The sequence below is a fragment of the Microcaecilia unicolor genome, chromosome 6 (genome assembly GCF_901765095.1).
Source record: "Microcaecilia unicolor chromosome 6, aMicUni1.1, whole genome shotgun sequence".
Classification (NCBI taxonomy): domain Eukaryota; kingdom Metazoa; phylum Chordata; class Amphibia; order Gymnophiona; family Siphonopidae; genus Microcaecilia; species Microcaecilia unicolor.
In genome coordinates, this window is record NC_044036.1 from 176,390,766 (window position 1) to 176,403,170 (window position 12,405).

General features: G+C 38.7%; 1 protein-coding gene across 8 annotated transcripts in view; it reads left to right on the forward strand.

The window, feature by feature from the left end:
- Positions 1-12,126, forward strand: part of PBRM1 (polybromo 1) — a 242,852-nt gene extending 230,726 nt beyond the window's left edge. For all 8 annotated transcript variants that reach the window (XM_030207669.1, XM_030207663.1, XM_030207664.1 and 5 more), the window contains 3 exons: positions 79-149; positions 2,405-2,621; positions 9,886-12,126. In XM_030207669.1, coding sequence (XP_030063529.1) covers positions 79-149; positions 2,405-2,621; positions 9,886-10,058 — 461 coding nt within the window. In that variant the 3' untranslated portion in view covers positions 10,059-12,126. The remainder of the gene's footprint in view (positions 1-78; positions 150-2,404; positions 2,622-9,885) is intronic.
- The last annotated feature ends 279 nt before the right edge of the window (positions 12,127-12,405 follow it).

Genomic DNA, 12,405 nt, shown 5'->3' on the forward strand with positions numbered 1-12,405 from the left:
AGTGTTTCAGAGAGTGGGTAATTTGTTTCCTGCTGAAAGAATAAGGCTATAATATGGGTTACTTTGTTTTAAACTTAGGTGTTATGAGCCAGGGTATCCCCTCAGTGGTAGGATCTGCAGCACCAGGAGGCTCTCCATATGGCCAGCAGGTAAATAAAAGTATACTAGTAACTGTTTTTGAGAAGTAATAATCTTGCATTTCTAGATTTTAGGTCTGTGATAGTAGATTTAAGCTTGCATTTATAAAGAGTTTTTGTACTGCTCCACATACAGTGCCTAATAAAAGTCCTCATACCCTTTGTCCATTTTTCACATTCTGATGTCCAAAAATATAATTCAAAATACATTAAAATACCTTAACTTTAAACATAAAAGAACAATTATAGATATATTCAAAAAGTGATTGAGAACAAGAAACCAAAAATCTTAGTTGACTCAATACTTTTTGCAGAAGCCTGTTTTGCAGAAATAACAACCATGAGTCATTTAGGATAAGAAGCTACCAACTTTGCTTAGTAGGATAGTACAGATTTTGCCCTGTTAGACTGAACAGCTCAGACTTTGGCAAGTCAGCTTGGGTCATCTGAGGACTACTGTCTTCAAGTCTTGGCCAAGGTTTTCTGTTGAATTCAGATGTAAATGTTGACTGGGCCATTCGAGGACATTCACTTTCTTCTTGCTGAGCCACTCAGTTGCTTTGTGCATAGGATCATTTCCCTACTAAAGTTAATTTCTTTTTCACCAGTCCTAGAAACAGGGCTTCTCATAGGATCTGCTTGTACTTTGCATCTTTCAACGTTTCTTCTGTCTTCAAAAGCCTCACTGTTCCCGTCCTTCTGTCTTCAAAAGCCTCACTGTTCCCGTTACTGCAGTGCATTCACCCAGCAACATATTTCCTCCACCATGCTTCACTCTAGGCATGGTGTTTTACACCACACATATTGCACAGTATTACACTGGATCTTATCGAAAAGGCCAAGAAGCAATAGATCACACAGTATAAAGATCAAAAAGTTACATTTTGGTATCAAACCACAGTACTTTCTCCCACATGCTTTCATTGTCTCTTAAATGTTTCTTTACAGACTTTGTGTAGCGCATCTTATGGTGCTTCTTCCTTTTTAAACACGCAAAGACAGGAGAAGGTCCAATCCTCACGAATATGCACAGCAACAGGCAAAATGAAGTGAGGAAACCAAGCTTGTGAATAGAAGTCTATATTATTAATCGTTCTGAAGAGCCTATTGCTGGAAGACTCGACACGGCCTTGTTTCGGCTATTGTACTTTTCATCAGGAGTCTTGTTTCCTTAGCAATTGGCAATACAAGGAAAGCAAGGCAATGGCAGGGTGCACTCAAAGTGCATCCAAAGCAGTACAAACTTGCTCATACAGCGGAACGCTGCTTTCCCTGTGTGAGTGAGTTTGTACTGCTTTGGATGCACTTTGAGTGCACTCTGCCATTGAAAGGTATGAATTAAGTTCTTAAAAACAAATGATTATATTTGATCATACATGTACTAATCTTAACATGAATTGGTGTGCAAAATCATGTGTTTGAAGATGAAAAAATAATAAGTCGTCTACTACATTACTACTACTAAAACATTTTTTTTGTCAGTATTAAAGAAAAGGAACACAAGAAGTAAGAAGAAACCAAAATATGGAGTCAAAAGGGAGCAATTAAGCGACTACATATTATAGGGCAGGAAAGGGGACCAGAGAAGTTGTAGAGGTTTATGTAGGGGGAGCTTCAAGAGTTTGACAGTGGCATTGTTGAAGAAAGAGAAGCAGTTTGGTCATGATTGTAGGATGAGACAGAATTTTGAACGTGCCTTTAATAAACATCCTTTAACTATTTATTTGACTAGTACTGCAGTACATAATAACCAGGTGCCCCCCATAATCACTAATCCATCTATCTGAAGTGAATTTTTATTTCCCCAGATTTTTAAATATTATTTCTAGCTAATTCTCATGTGCTCTGCAAGTTCAATACAAGTCTCAATAAGGAATCCAAAAATGTTTAGAATATTATGATTTTGTTCCTTGTGGCAGATGATTTGAGGAGCATTAATAGGCCCGTTTCCCAAATATTCTGGATGTTTTTGTTATAAATGTGCACTGAATAATTTTAAACAGTTTCAGCATTATGACTTTATATACCAAAGTTATACTAGAGATAGGTTTAGTGTGTATGAACACTGCTTAATAAAATAAAAGTACCTTCCTTTAGAGTTTTATGATATGCAAAATTATATACATGAGTACAATATACCATTATTCTTGAAAATATAGTACAGTGAGGCCTTGGGAGAGTTTTAGTTCTAAAACTCTATTACTGCCCTCTGCTTTGATAGACTGCTTTTGGAAAATACAAGTTAGTTTCATGTTTTGGTATTTCAGATGGGAATCCTTGGGCCTCAGGGTCAGCAGGCTCCACCTCCATATCCTGGTCCAAGTCAAGTGGGTCAGCAAGTCATCCAGCAGCCCAGCACGCCTATGTTTGTAGCTCCTCCTCCAAAGACACAGAGATTGCTGCATTCGGAGGCCTACTTGAAATATATTGAAGGACTTAGTGCAGAGTCTAATAGCATTAGCAAATGGGACCAGACCCTGTCAGGTAAAGCTTCTGGAATGAGCAAAACGTCTTTGCTGTGTTAATTTACCTTTTTATGTATACATATCTAACAAAACAGACTGTTGAGAGTGAAACTCCCTCTATCAGGATAGTCCATTGAGCCAAGGAAAATGCTATTGACACTTGTAATGCACTTTAGATTGAACTGTCAAAGGGATTTTAACTTTGCCAACTAAACTGATGGATTAGTTGGCAAATGCTGTGCAAAAGGTCACAGGCTCAGTATCAGTGATGGGTGGTTAGGGGTAACACCTGGTAGCCACATTCAGGTCCATCAGTGCAGAGTTCCAGAAGGATCTGTGGAGCATGGCCTCCAGCTAAGGACTGTTGCGATTATCAGGCAAGGTATGCTGGGGTGAGGGAAGGGGAAACATTCCTGGATAATTGTGAGTGAGGGTTCATGTTGCCAGATCCCAAAGAACTATTCCTTCACTGTGTTTCCCTACAAAGAAAGCTGTAACAGAGCTCTTTCAGAGTCCTTAAGGATGTACAGATGAGAATCCTCCCCACCCCCGCCAAGTCTGTGCACCCAGTCAGTAAGAAGTTGGATTCTCTCCATAGCATGTAAAAAGCTCCTGGATTCAAAGTTCTTAAATCACAAGAGGATTGAGAAAAATTGCAAAAGGACCTTACGATACTGGGAGATTGAGTATCCAATGGCAGGTGACATTTAATGTGAGCAAGTGCAAAGTGATGCATGTAGGAAAGAGGAACCCAAACTATAGCTACATGATGCAAGGTTTCACATTAGGAGTCACAGCCCAGGAAAAAGGATCTAGGTGTCATTGTTGATACGTTGAAACCCTCTACCCAGTGTGCAGCTGTGGCTAAGAAAGCAAATAGAATGTTGGGAATAATTAGGAAAGAAATGGAAAATAAGAATGAGAATATTATAATACCTTTCTATTGATCCATAGTGCAACTGCACCTCAAATAGTGTGTGCAGTTCTGGTTACCATATCTCAAAAGATATAGCGGAATTCGAAAAGGTACAGAGAAGGGTGACGAAAATGATAAATGGGATGGAACGAGATGATTTCCCTATCAGGAAAGGCTAAAGTGGCTAGGGCTTTTCAGCTTGGAGAAGAGAAGGCTGAGAGGAGATACGATGGAGTGGAGTGGGTAGATGTGGAATCGCTTGTTTACTCTTCCCAAAAATAGAAGGACTAAACACAATGAAGCTACTAAGTAGTTAATGCAAAACTAATCAGACAAAATATTTCTTCACTCATCGTGTAATTAAACGCTCAAAAAAAATGCGCAAATTCATTGCCAGAGAATGTGGTAAAAGCACTGTAGTTAGCAGGGTTTAAAAAAGAGTTAGATAATTTCCTAAAAGAAAAGTCATTAAGCCATTATTAAGATGGGCTTGGGAAAATCAACTGCTTATTTCTAAATTAAGCAGCATAAAATCTGTTTTACTATTTTGGAATGTTGCTAGGTACTTGTGATCTAGATTGACCGCTTTTAGAAACAGGGTACTGTACTTGATGGACCTTCGGTCTGTCCCTGTATGCTTATGTTTTTATACTCTTATTTTCAGGAGGTAGATTGGATATGTTCTCTGGACCTAATGGAAGCATACACCCACATAGAGATACATCCCAGCCACCGGAAACACCCCTAGAATCCGTTTAGCCTGGTGTCGGCTTTCACATAAATTCATGAAATGTGTAGCCATGATAACTGCACACCTCCAGAAACAGGAAGTGTATATGTTTCCATATCTGGACGATCAGTCAAAAGTCCATCTTGGGAAGGATCCCGCGGATTCATGGGTGTAACCATTTGTATTGGTGGAGACATAAGTTTTGTTATAACTACCTAAAATCACATTTTATCCATCACCTGAATTGGAGTTCATAGCAGCTTTGTTACATGGCCATTACACAACTCTCAGAATGAGACAAAAACCAAGGGCATTATTTTCTTAGTGGAAAGCTACTCAAATTACGAGACAGAGTGTGGATCAACAAACCTCTGTAGGACCCTCTGTCCTGGTGGATGAATCATTCTAATTTAGCTGAAGGAATCCCCATTCAGATTCCTCCCATACAAATTGTCCTACTAACAGATGTGTCTAAACTAGGCTGGAGAACCCATGTAGATGGGTTTTTATACTCAGGATCTTTGGCCTGCTCAAGAAAAATGTTATCAGATAAATTTCTTTGAGTTAAGGGTTCTATGGAATTTTCTAAAGGCTTTCAGAGACTGGTCACTAAAATAATTCTGGTCCAGATAGACAACCAAGTAACCATCTACTACACCAACAAAGAGGAAGAAATGGCATTATAACTCCAGAGCTGGGAAACTATTAAAATGTGGAACTGGGCCATCTCTTGAGGGATGACTTTGAGGGCCACATGCTTGCCAGGGAAGAACAGTGGCCTAGCTGAGTTGGGTACACCAACCAGACTAGTGGTTGAGATCGTAAGAATGATCTTTCACGAGTGAGGCACACTTGTGGTGGACTGTATCTTCTTTGAAAAAAGTACTTCAGTTCTGTTCCAGGGTAGGGACACACAACAGATTAGCCATTCTCCTGAATCGGAGAGAGGGATTTCTTTATCGTTTATTAAAATTTACTATACTACTTTTGTTGCGTACAAATTTAAAGTGGTTTACAAATAAAATAATAATAGAAACAAGAAATCAGAAAAGAACACCATTTTAAAAATAGGAAAGACCTAGCTGCATAAGACATTCATACAAGTGCAATCATACAATTTAACAAGATCACTAAAGATGCAAACTAACATAATCCACACAGAAATTAAACCCGCACATTCTAACAGCCTCCTGACTCCCGTCGCAGAATCTACCCTGACCTACACCAGAAAAGCCCGGTGAAAAAAGTGAGTCTTCAGTAAAGCTGGAGAATGTATGGGAGAGAATTCCATAATGCTGGTGAGACAAAATAAAAAGCACTGGATCGAGTGGATTCTAGCTGTAGACGGGTGTGGAGGAATTAGTCTATTGTCTGTTAAGGAACGCAGAGTACGAGATATGGTGTACATGGAGTCACCATAGAAGACAGATAAGCTGGGTTACCATTATAAAAGACCTTATGGGTTAAAGCTAACACCTTAAATTTAATCCTGAAGTCAGTTGGTAGCCAGTGAAACTGTTGAAGTGGTGAAGCAAGATCAAAACAGGATGCTCAACAGAGTATCCGTGCAGCAGTATTTTGTAATGTTTGCAATTTTTTAAGATGATATTTAGTAATTCTCGCATAGACAACATTGCAATAATCATACCTTGAATGTAGAAAACCATAAAACAGAACAAAGAGCATCAAACCTCAATAGTTTACGAATTGCCCTTAGTTTACGTAGAAAGAAAAAGCCTGTTTTCAAAACCTGTGATATCTGTGGCCCAAAGGACACCGCAGAATCCAAGATAATGGAAAGATGAAACTGGGGTAATAAGCCTATCAAACAGAAATGAGGTTATATTTGGTGGAGACACGGACCCGGTAATCCAACAGGCCACTGTTTTCTCAGGATTTAAGACCATGTGGTGGTCTTTTAGCCAGCCTGCCATACGTTTAAACAAGTTTGAAGAGGCTCCAAGTCTACTGAGCTTGGAACTTTGTAATAGACTAAAATAACTAATCCCCAAAGACTGTATAAGTAGAGCCAGGGGACTAGCAAATGGATTGAAAAGAATTGGGGAAAGTACTGACCCTTAAGGAACTCCGCATGTTAAGGGAAAGGAAGCAGAAACCGAAGAACAGTGAGCTAACTGGAAAGAATGGTGTCCAAGAAAAGAAGTAAACCATTCTTGAACCATACCAGTAGACAAGAAAAATGATGCAGGAGAAAATTATGAGTAATGAGGTCAAACACTCAGACAGGTTGATGAGACTAATAAAGCAATTTTTCCCTTTTCCAAGTTACTATGAAGTTCACGAGAAGAGTTGCCAGTACCATCAGTACTGAATCCAGCACAAAAACCCCGACTGGTGGGGGTACAAAGAAATAATAGACTCAACATGAGTAGAGAGCTGGTCGAGAACCACTGATTTAATCGCTTTAGAGAGGGTAGATTTGAGACTGGGTAATAATGTTTTGCCATCAAAGGATCAAGATCTGATTTCTTCAAGATGGGCTTAATCAGAGCTGACTTTAGCACAGTTGGTAAGTTACCAGACGTCAAGCTATTAATGGCAATAGAATGTAAAGATGGAAGTAAGCCTAAGGATGTTACTTTTAACCAACTAGAGAGAATAGGATCCAGAGAGCAAAAAGTGCTATGTAAATGCAATAATATTGTGGAAAAAGATTCCAAGGAAGGAAGATTGAACGAAGACCAAGTGACAGACTAACTGCTAATAGATATTTCAGGATTTGAAAGAGAAACAGTTGGCAGGAAACTTGTCTGAAGCAACAGAATTTTAGTAGAAAAGTAATTAGCAAAAACATCTGTTAAGTGAACTTTTGAAACTAAATGTATAGTAGTAGTAGTAAGAGCATTGAAGACGTTAAATAATTGTTTTGCAGAACTGCATGCTTTCTGGATCTGTGTAGAATAATATGTCCGTTTAGCAGCCCGTAATTGAGCTACATAATACTGCTGAGTGTTCCTCCTATAACGAAGACTCTCCTAAAACTCAAACTGAATCAGGGAACCATGATTCTTTTAGCTCCCTACTGGCTGAGGCAGATCTAGTATCCTCATCTGGAGTAGGCACATCAGTCTGTGAGATCCTCCAGCGATGATTATGCAAACTCAGTGTCAGGTCTCTTACTTTGTTTGTATGTCCAGAGGGTAACCTTGATTCCCTAAATGTGCCTAATAGAATATTGCTGTTTTTGTGGTTTCTAGGAGAGACACCACTTTGGCAATCTTATGGTTTTAAGTAAAGGAGGTTTGCCATCTGATATGATAGAAAGGCGCTAGATCCTTTTTCCTTCTACGTATCTCTGAGTCGGGTTTAAAAATCAGCTTCATTTGGGTCCACTTTAGTACAGTTGATGTTTTATGTTTTGAAGCCTCTTGTCAAGCTTCTCGCTGTATCTTGGGCTTCTTTGTTGTTCTAACCCAACAGATGAAAACTCCTCCTTGAGCCACTAGCCAGTGATTCCCAAACCTGATCCTGGAGGCATCCCAGCCAGTCAGGTTTCAGGATGTCCACAATGAATATTCATGAGATAGATTTGCATGCAGTGCAGGCAGATCTCTTTTATGAATATTCATAGTGGATATCCTGAAAAAAACCTGACTGGCTGGAGTACCTCCAGGATCAGGTTTGGGAACCACTGCAGTATACTCTTGTGACCTGACCTGACCTTGAAGATCTTATTTTTTTGTGGCAGTTATTTCAGTATGCAGAGTTGGTGAACTCCAGGCCTTATTGACCGACCAACCCACCCTATACCAAGTTTTCTAGCAAAAGGGTGGTTATGCACACTCAATTTGAAGTTTGTTTTAAGGTGGTATCATATTTTCAACTTGTCCTTCCAGCATTTTCCCCTAGATCACATACCCAGAGTGTGTGGGTGTATCTTATACACTTTGGATGCAAAAGAGCTTTGGTCTTTTACTGGGAGCAGTCGAAAGTCCATGCAGCTTTTTGTTTTTGACCCTGATAAAACTGGGACTGGCATTGGCAAATGTACAGTATGCAGTTGGCTAGAAGACAGCATCTCTTTTACTTACGCTCTAGCTGGCCTGATGCAGGAAGCTCATACTGAGGCTTGTAATATCTGAGCTATAGCTTTATCAGTAACCTACTAGAGGTCAGTCTCTATGGAGGAGATTTATAGGGCTGTAAGTCCACTGAGCTTGGATCGGTATAATAGACTAAGAAAGTCATCGGCATATGAGTATGAACTATTCCTCAAAGACAGGGCACTAACAGATTGAAAAGAATTGGGGAAAGTACTGACCTTTGAAGACCCCGCATGTTAAAGAAAAGGAAGCAGAAACTGAAGAACATTGGGCTACCTGGAAAGAATGATGTCCAAGAAAAGAAGTAAACCATTCTAGAACCGTACCAGTAATACCAAGACAGGAAAGATGATGCAGGAGAAAATTGTGATTAATGAGGTCAAACGCTACAGATAGATCGATAGAGACTAATAATGCAAATTTTTCGCCTTTCCAAGTTACTATAAAGTTCATTAAGAAGAGTGGCTAAGCACCGTCTCAGTACTGAATCCAGCACGAAAACTCGATAGGCGGGGGTGCAAAGAATTAATAGACTCAACATGAGTAGGGAGCTGATTGAGAACCGCTGATTCAATCACTTTAGAGAGAAAGGATAGATTTGAGAGTGGGCAATAATTTTTGCTAGCAAAGGATCAAGATCTTATTTCTTTAAGATGAGCTTAATCAGAGCTGACTTCAGCGAAGTTGGTCAGTCCATACATTCACATCTCATTACTGTTTGGAAAAGGATTGCTGATGTGACAATGAATTTGGTCAGTTTATTCTCCAAAATCTCTTTTGAGGTTTAGAATCCAACTCCATCCCCCAGTAGGGACCATTTTCTTAATTTCCAGGCCCCTTTCAAGAAGAAATAAAACTGAAAAAGTCTCATTGCTCCCAAAACCAAATTTCAGTGTGCTCGTTGGCAGTGCCTGTGCTACACATTTCACCCCCCCCCCCCTTTTTTTTTTTTTTGTAGCTTGGGAGTTGATTCTGTGAGAATCATGTTTGTTCTTGGAGAAAACCAAGTAAATTACCTTTGGTAGATGTCCTCCGTGGACAGTAGGATACAAGTCCTCACATATCCGCCTATACATCTCTTAACTAAGCTTTTACAACGACAATACTTGGTTTTCCCAAAGGGAAAATCAGAAACAAAGTTCAAAAAATAAGTTCTAGGGGATATGTTTTTGCTAATTTGACATAATGTTTATTCCCAAAGATACAAAATGAAATAAAAGTCACACCTTGGGGGGGGGAGGGGAGGAGATTCTATTTTATTTTGTATTCTAACTAAAACTACATATATTTTGAGGGTTCCATTATACCTTGCTGGACAACTTTGTAACACATGTTGTTCCTTGAATGTTCATGGTTAAGGATAATAGCTTAGTATGCTCTACTTCTGCTTCTTTTTATGTGTGTGTTGAGTATCGTTTCTATTCACGTTCAAGTATGTTGTATTGCAATTTGCATACTGTTCAATAAAACCTCTTCTAATTAAAAAAACAAATAAAGTAAAAGTCTTGTTTCATTAAGAGAGCCAAAAAGAAAGTGAAAGCTGTTACTTCAGCCTATTTTATTATGTTTTCAGCACGAAGACGGGATGTCCATCTGTCAAAGGAACAAGAGAGTCGCCTGCCTTCTCATTGGCTGAAAAGCAAGGGGGCCCATACTACAATGGCAGACGCACTATGGCGCCTCCGGGACTTAATGCTACGTGATACCCTTAACATCCGTCAAGCATACAACCTGGAAAATGTTTAATCCATGTTGTGCTTTGTTTTTTTACCAACAGAAGAGTTTTGTGTAGCTATTGTACTGGCCTGGATGGTGACAAAATATTTTTAATGCTTCTGTACATTGCAAGATCATTTTGATATAAGGACATTTTTATTAAGATTATTTCAGTTGTGTTACTTTTTATTATATTAACTTGACCTTCATCAAATAAGAACTTTTTTCCCATATGAATTTTATGTGTCTGGAATCCAGTTTCACATTTGGTTGTATATGTAAGCATCAAGTTATAATTGTTGCATCATTTTTATATAAAAAGAGAAAAGAAACCTGTGTTTACAGATTTAATTTAAAACAAGTATTGCAATAAGGCAATAGATATAATTACAGTGTGGGTGTATATACTGTATATCAGCTACTTGAAACAGTAAGCACAGTTTGCGTAAGAAGTGCTTTTGTGGAGACTATTTAGAAATATTTAAGTACGGGGAGGCCATCTGAATCCTCTCCAAACTCCGTTCTCACTCTGAGTTTTACCTCCTTTTTCCCCTTGCCAGAAGGGCAGTCTCCATTGATGCTGAGCCAGTCAATGCAGCCTGTCTACCAGAAGGGGGCACCAGAGCTTCACAGGATCAACCACCTCCTGGGGTCCAAATAAATTTTTCTTGCACCTAGATCCTGTTAGGCAACAGAAGTAAGTAGCCCTGATTTGTCTCCTAGATAAGTGTGGTGTCAAACAATTCAAAGTTAACATTGCTGGTAAGGTGCAACATAAAATATAGGTTGCCCTTGCACTATGGTACTTCAGTCTTCATTTTTTATATTTTTTGTAAGATTTATTTATTATTGCTACTTTGTTCCTTTTTCCACTGTATATCATGAAGCTCGTGTGTGCTTAACTCTGCACATTGATGCTTTTTATAATGTTTTACATAATACTCTAATTCTATACTAATAAAGTTAGATTATAATAATAATCCTTACATTGTACTAAAAAAGCTAAATCCCTACAGTGTGCCAAGGCTCCTTTGGTAGGAAAAATTGTTTGTATTTCAATATTTCCCTCCTCCCCTTTCAAGTTTTTATATGCAATGGAGCCTCTGAAAAGCGTGGATGAAATATTTGGACATTATTGCCATTTTCAGGCTGCTTTTTCATGGCTTTTTTTTGTGCATTTTTTTTGCTTCTTTTCATGTTTATTTTTCTTTTTGCAAACCCTGAAGTTTCCTACCTTTTGATATTGCTACAACCAGCCTGTCCTCACTAAAGTTGAACAGGCAAGGTGTTGGAGACTCAAAATGTGCAACCGAGTGGAGAGAAAAGCAGGATACCACCAAGCTTAGAGCAAAGAATAGTGGAGAAATGAACACATGGACCTAAGCAAATCCCCATTGATTTTATTACCTTTCCTTGTGGGACTATTGAGCTGAAAGATAATATGTTTAAGTAAAACACCAAAGAACGTAGATAGATTTGATCTACTTATTTTTTACATTTCATTTCAGCATTTATTTTAAAAATCATGCTTTTGTATAGTTGTTCATTTTGTTGAAATGTGCAGTGGCAATACGAGGGCTAAAGACTTGATGGCTGTAGCCTATAGTTTCTAAATTAGCAAGATTTATTTAACCTTTTTAAAAATTAGATGGTAAAATATCTTGTTTACAGATGGTTGGACTTCTGAATTGTGTGCCTGTGAGGAAAAAAGTAAAAGAAAGAGGTGTGAGTTGCAAGCCCTGTATTAGGAATGGGGAATCTTGGGGATCTGTGTACAACTTTTCCACTGGCTCTAAGACTTTGAGCAAGATGCCTCTCTCCATCCAGCTGTAACTCCTCAGGGCATTCTGAATCTTCTTCCCAGAAAGAAGAAAATGAAGTTTTTATGTGCTCAGAAGAAGAAACCAAGCTTTCTGTTGGTTGTGTATTGCTTACTGTATTCACTGTCAAATTTGGGTAGGCTACGGCTTGGTTTATCTTGGTGCCTTTGTATGCAAATGAATCAAATTAAACCCAGTCTCATACCTTGTGCTGTGTGCCAGCATGCCATCAACTTGTTTGCCTTTTAATCTGAATAAAAATGACATTTACAAACCAATTTTGGATTAATCAGGTCTGGTTGCTTTGTTGTGATTTCTGGCATCAAAAATCTAAAACCAAAAAAGCACTAGGCAACTGCTTGTAGACAGTCTTGTTTTGTAATATGCCTTTCTTTTAAATATAATGACAGGTTTTTGTAGCTCAGAACTGTGCTTGTAACCATCACTGAGATAATTGGCCTGAAAGCACAATTTATCAGATACCAGCATTCTGTCACAAAACCTTGTTCTCCGATGACAAGCAAATATAACAGAGCCACACGCATGGGTCATGGACT